At 34.0% G+C, this 6,676-nt stretch overlaps 1 protein-coding gene across 1 annotated transcript; it reads left to right on the plus strand.

The window, feature by feature from the left end:
* Positions 1-475: 475 nt before the first annotated feature.
* On the plus strand, positions 476-6,146 carry LOC131595569 (uncharacterized). Its single transcript, XM_058867941.1, has 7 exons — positions 476-632; positions 956-1,023; positions 2,191-2,296; positions 4,070-4,249; positions 5,026-5,505; positions 5,722-5,796; positions 5,951-6,146. The coding sequence occupies exons 2-7, from the start codon at positions 976-978 to the stop codon at positions 5,953-5,955; spliced, it is 894 nt and encodes a 297-aa protein (XP_058723924.1). The 5' UTR covers positions 476-632; positions 956-975; the 3' UTR covers positions 5,956-6,146.
* Positions 6,147-6,676: the final 530 nt, after the last annotated feature.

Below are 6,676 nucleotides of genomic sequence, written 5' to 3' on the forward strand. Positions count from 1 at the left end.
TTTCTTATCTGAATCAAGAAGAAGGAAGATAAGGTGTAATCTGCGAATGGCCAATTGACAGGAGACACGTTGGAGTTGTTGCAGGAATGAGGATAACTTATGCAAAAAAATTCTGGGTAGACGAAAAATGGCAGAATAAAGGAGAAACACGTGTGGAAAAGAAGAAGATGGAATGTCAGACCGTGTATATCTTTATTATCCATTCTTCGTAATATAGTCTTCCTGTTGTATTCATACATAAACACTATGAAGTAAAATAAAATTAACTTCCAAAAATCGAGCAAATTGATGAGTAAAAGGATAGAATGCTTAAGAGAGAATTTAAAAGAGAATCTTATAATAATACACTACTACTAAAATATTAAATGTAATTTGGTCATAATGGAATAACCCATCAATAAATTTCAAAAAAAAAAAAATTAGAAAATCAAAATATATAATTTAGAACAAAATATATTTTTGATTATAATATTGGCAAATGGAGTATTTGATTCTTTAGACGAAGTTGGTTAGAATAATAACCCGATTATTATTGTTATTTGGGAAAAGGTGATCATCCGGAACCTCTTTACACCACTTCCCGTCGTCACCTCTTCAATCTCTCCCTCTCTCAAAACTTCCAACCCTTCCAGGTTCGTCTAATTCATCCTATTCTTATCTCTTTCTTTTGATTTTCATTTTCAACTTTTCTCCACATCAATCATCTCATCCTGTAATTTTTTTTATCTTTTTTTTTTTTTTTCGAAATTGAGAAGAGAACTTCAAAAATCGGTTTCATTTTTTGCTTAGTGATTTTGATATTAAAATTTTGGTAGCTAATTTGTGAAAAGCAAATTCGGTTATGTGCGACGTTTGAACTTATCTGCTAAAATTTTGATAGAAAAATATGAGAATGTTGTATTTAAGTGGAAGTAGTTAATGGTTTTTGATTATTGTTTATGTTTATTATGCCCAGTGAATTTGGGAATTTCAGACATGTCAAGTGGATCTGTGCGACGGGTTTCTCGCGAAGATATTCAGCTGGTAAGTTGTTTTTTTGCTACACACACCTGCACTTTCAGTTTTTAATTTGTACCATTGTTAGTTTAACGGGGAAAACGAGAACGTGAAATTTGGACCATTGTTAGTTTAACGGGAAAAGGAGAACGAGAAAAGAGAATTGTACTATCTTAAAACCCTTTAGTGAGAGGTTTTGTAGGATTGGAAACTTTCAATTTCAAGGTTATTTGAAACTTTATCGTAACTTTTATTTATACTCGATGACTCTATTCTTTGACCAGTACTAGTAGCTGCACGTGTGTTAGAACTAAGAACCTTCAGCAAGGGTTATGTGGTGAGGTGTTTTAGGAGGTGGTTGATTAAAGATGAGAGGGATTATCGACTGTATGATCAGAAGCACCAGATTCTAAAATTTAGGAAGGAATAAGCAAACAGTCTAATTACCAAAATGAGCCAGGATAGCTGGTTGAAGAGCATGTTGGAGAGCCACCAAGTTATGATTGAGAACTAATCTCCAACAGTATTGGAGCAAAGTGGGGAACCAAAACAATCAACCTCAGGTTGCTAATGAACTAAAAGTGGGGTGCAAACAACTAGAAAGCGCTTAAACAGTGAGAGACGTGCAGTGGCATATACATCACAGCAATTGAAAAACTCAGTAATGAGAGTTTGTGAGACGTCCTAGGGCAATGGGGCTCAGGGGCATGGCTGATTAGCAGCCTTTGGTCCAAACGTTGGTGTTCTCTTGTACACCCAACCTCAAAACTGAAACCAGGAGTTACTTAACGATGGCTAAACCTAGAAACAACGATTTTTGGAACCTAGCTCTTGATACAAACTTATGACTGAACAATATAGTATCAAAGAGAGACCAGGATACAATATATAGACATGAGGCAAATCTAAGCCCTCCCTAAAGGTTAGGAAATAGAATCAGCATAAAAGGACTATTAGGAAAGATTTCTGCAAATACAATCCAGTTAATATATTAAATGATACTAATATTATTTTACAATATCTCAACAAAAAGTTTTGTATTTAAGGACTATTGCTTGCCTACTGATATTATTTTACAATATCTAAACAATTCTGTTGATCCTTTATTTTTATCTTTCCCCTTTGACTGAATCTTCCTAAAATCTCTTTATTTTTACCTGACACTGGCAATGGTGTTTATTTGGATCATTTCAGGTACAAAATCTCATAGAGCGATGTCTGCAACTATATATGAACCCAAAAGAAATTGTGGAAACTCTACTAGCTCAAGCAAAAATTGAGCCTGGTTTTACAGAACTTGGTATGAACTTGTTCAGTATTATGTTCTTCTGCTTTACTGCCTTATCCAAATTGCAAATAAGTGAAGTTTTATTTTCATTGGAGTTGATAGAAGCTTTCTAGATGATTTCTTTGCCTTTACATATGCTGTGGATAGTATTGTATCAATGACAGAATCCTCTGCTGCTGAGATGTGATATGAATATTATGAAATCCGCTTTAGCTTTTAAGAGTTGATTTTGCACTACTGTCGCATTCTATTCTTCGTTTCTGTTTTCGATGATTACTCATCGGCCTTCCAGTTGTCATTTTTCTTTGCTTTTGTATAATATTTTGTCTGCTGTCTTTGAGGCACTTAATGATAAAGATTATTTACTAAAAGGAAAAGAAGAACAGACGCCGCAAAATAATATTTGTGTCCATGCTGTGTTTATCTGAGGCATGAGTTTATGTTGAAAACTTTATAAACACTTTGAGTACTCCTCCTAATTGTATTTTACAATTATTTTACTTACTGTTTCTTGAACTTTTGTGCCAACACAAATTGGAATAGTACAATAATTAATAAATAATATCATTTTATATGTCATATTATAACCATGATATGTCCTATAAATTTAAAAGTTATCTATTTATTCTCGCCGGTTGTAATGTTGTCCCGTCATATATGTGCTTCCTAGCTTAAAAGGACCAAACATGACATTAAAAATGTTTAATTGATTGAGTTCAAATTTACTTATCCAAACAAGCATTTCTTTGTCGTATATACAATAGTATTTGTTGCTTGATACTTTGTTCATAGATTGCTGTAAGAAGCCTCCAGAGATTTCTATTGGAGTTAAATATTGAGGCAGTTAATCTAAACTCATCATTATAGTATAATATGTGGTCCTTGTTGCTCATTACTTCATGTGTACTTTTGAAAATTAATAACATTGAAATTCTGATAGAAATGATGCAAATGTTAATCATGTCTTATTTTCTATATATAAATTTATCAGTGATTTAAAAAATGAATGCCAGAGACAGAGAAACCTATAGTCTTTTTCCATGTAAATTGCGATTCATATTTACATGTTTTCACATTTGTGTTCTGTCTCAACTTATTTAATTTTGCTGTAATTAGTTTGCATTTACTATCACATAATATGTAAACTTCCTTTACAAGAAAGATAAGTAACTTCTGAATAAGAAACAATATGTAAACTACATGGCATACTAGTTGATAGATGCTGTTGAAATTAGAAATTTCAAACATGGGCTCTGTACTTTTGTCATGTCAGTATTATAAACGTCAACACGGCTTTGGTACTTTCCCAAGTCATGTCAAGTTATGTTCTAGCTCCCATACCTCCCTTGGAGATATGTTCCTATCTGGATTAAGGTTTGGTTTTGATTTTAGTTGTTGTTGAAAGTCTTTAGTGGTTGAATTAGATATTGGAGTAAAAAACAGAAGATGTGAAAGTATTGTATGATATCATCTCAGAGTATATTAGATTATCTCACAAGATTAGTATTTTATCTTAGAGTATCTATTTCATGATTTGCTTCCCTTACTTTGGATATAAAATCTTGTATTAGTATATATAAAGGTTAGTGCGGGTTAGTGCTTAGTCTTTTTTTGTTTCAAATTTATCATCCGTCATATCAAACCATAATTACTTTTTAAACTTTTCATTCTTTCTCTTCACCCTTTATCTAAACTCCTAAAATATCTAATAAAAGTAAATAGTTACCCTGTCAACCATGATTCAGTTTTCTCTTTCTAACATGTACATGTGTATTGATGCTTCAGTTTGGCAAAAGCTTGAAGAAGAAAATCAAGAATTTTTCAAGGCTTATTATTTGAGGTTGCTGCTGAAGGAGCAAATAACTGAGTTCAACAGGTTGCTTAAGGAACAAGCTGATTTAAGTCAGCTACAATCAACTGCTGTTGCTTCACTACCCAACTCTAATGGTTCACATGTTTCTTCATGTAAGTCTCTATGATTTCCATAGACATTGTTTTCATCCCTTTGAAGTGAACTTTTATTATTTCTGTTTTCCAGTCTCTTAAAAGTTAGAGCTATCCCGTTCCTTGTCTCACTCTAGTAGGTTTTAGATTTTGCCTCTCATACACTCAGACGGTCCGGCCCTTCCCTTCCCTTCACTTTCCGAACACATTGCTTAGAATTGGAGAAAGTTAGTAGGGTTTTATCATTTATGAAATATTGCAAACATGAAGTAGGTTTAAGCTCAATTTGCACTGTTTATAGTTCATGCACTCCTGGTTGTGTTGTCTCAAGTTAAGTATTTAGTTCAGTTATGCTGCAATTCAAAATATTAGTTTCTTGGTTATAGACTTCAATTTATCTTGTCTCATGAAATTTTAGTTAACTAACTGAAATTGCCTACTTTGTGAAGTGCGGTGGGATTGATTGAATTTCCACTCAACTGCATTTTATTATAAATATTGGGTATTTCCATCGAGCTTCCCTTTCCCTACTATTTTCTTCAACTGTTTAGAAAGTAAAATGGGTGAAATTATATTGTTCCTTTCCTCTTTGAGCTGCCAAATCGGCGGATTTGATTGGAGAAATTGGTAAATGTTTTCATTTTTAAAATACAACCTGTACTATTCCAGAGAGACAATGATAAGCTGGAACGTTGTTGAATACTTAAACAGAGTGTGGAATCCAGTTACTTGTTTTGTTGCTACAGATGTTTTCATTATTTTTGCAATTTTCCAACACTTGTCTCTTTTCTTAACAGTATCTCAGAATCCATCTTGCTATGCCTCAGAGCAAGCCAGTGCAGCTGTGAAGCCAGAGAATATGAGACATTCCACCTTACATGATGTGTTTAATAATGGCGGGTCATCGCTGAACACAAGTTTACGCGATTTGGCTCAGATGTCTGCTCGTGCCAATAGGATTAACAGCCCACCAAGCATGCTTTCATCTCAAAACTCAAGCTTGGGTTTGATACAAGGAATTAATGGGGGAATGATAAAATCAGAACCCGGATATTCGGGTAGTCCCCCTTACATTTTTGGTCATGATGGCACTGTCTTGGAAGCATGCCCAACTATTGGTGATGCAGCGGTTACATCATTTAATAGTGTTGACTCAAACTCCCATTCTATGAATGGAGCACTCATTGACCCAGATATGTCATCATTTGGAGTTTTGGGTCAGATTTCTAGAAACCTCAGCCTTTCAGATCTGACAGCTGATTTTTCTCAGAGTTCTGGTATGTTTTCTTTCCTATTCATAAAGAGTCATCGCTGCATCTGTTTCAGTGTGGTTGCATGCGTTTCTGCTTTCATGAACGAGTGTGTTTTCTGATGAGTAAATTCCAATTCCGTTTATGCTTCATGTTTAGATCTTTCAACCAGGCTTCTAATTTTGTAAATCAAACTATGGAAGTATGTTAGCACCTAGCACTAACAGATTGGTCTCTTATCAGATATAATGGAGAGCTATCCAAGATGTCCCTACCTGGGTACTACTAATGAGAACTTCCTTCAAAATGGAGAACAGAGTAAGAAACCACCTCTCTCTTTCCTCTCCAACCTCAAGAGAAAGAGAGAGAATCCATTGATCCATTTTGTCGGCGCTGCTATGCTGCTGACATTAACATTATCTTAATCTTTGGTCATACACGTACTGATACTATTTGGTTATCTTGGTTGCAGATTGAACAGCACCCCTAAAATGAAGTGCTTGTAAATAGAAGTTTAGAAGTTTGACAGACTATGAAATATCAACTCTTCGGTGAACGTGTGTATAGGAGTTCACTAACCATAATCTGCAGTGATGGGAAATTAAATTTGAAAGGGTTTGTATGTACTTAATAAATAATGAATCTCTCTTATTTTGGTTTGTTTTTCATCCTGTGTCCGTTCGGGTATATAGCTTTGCATAGTGATTTTTCTACTTTGTTTATATACCAGCTCTAGTGTGTTTTGATGATGTTCTTTTTGGCTTAGAATGCATGAAACTGTTTTACAAGGATACAGTTTGCACCTTATCAAATGAAAAACACTACTGTTACTTACTGAACACCTCTTTTGATAGAAAAACAAGCATGGTTTATTGTCATGTGTTTTTGAGCACCTAGCTACATTCTGCAATTTCATGCATAAATCTTCAATGAAACATTCAAATGAAGTTAACAATAGATGAGAAGAAATGAAAGGAATAATCACTTAAAAGTCAAATCATGTTTTATGAGACAACACAGCCTTAAGTTAATCTAATCAATATTTTAACGAGACAAAACATGTTTAACTAGCTAACTAAGTCGTTACTCATGTAATGAGGTTGACTAAAAGTTTGAAATGTTAAATTGAAAAAATTAAGTCGTTACAAGTGTAATTAGATTGGATACAAGGTCGGAACATCTAAGTTGTGATAAAATG

This window comes from Vicia villosa, linkage group LG4, assembly GCF_029867415.1.
Source record: "Vicia villosa cultivar HV-30 ecotype Madison, WI linkage group LG4, Vvil1.0, whole genome shotgun sequence".
Taxonomy (NCBI): domain Eukaryota; kingdom Viridiplantae; phylum Streptophyta; class Magnoliopsida; order Fabales; family Fabaceae; genus Vicia; species Vicia villosa.

Excerpts from the sequence above, each read along its gene's own strand:
- LOC131595569 (XM_058867941.1), top strand. The coding sequence starts at position 976 with ATGTCAAGTGGATCTGTGCGACGGGTTTCTCGCGAAGATATTCAGCTG. Across the intron at positions 2,297-4,069 it reads GCCTGGTTTTACAGAACTTG|TTTGGCAAAAGCTTGAAGAA; the intron begins GTATGAACTTGT and ends TTGATGCTTCAG. Across the intron at positions 5,506-5,721 it reads TGATTTTTCTCAGAGTTCTG|ATATAATGGAGAGCTATCCA; the intron begins GTATGTTTTCTT and ends GTCTCTTATCAG.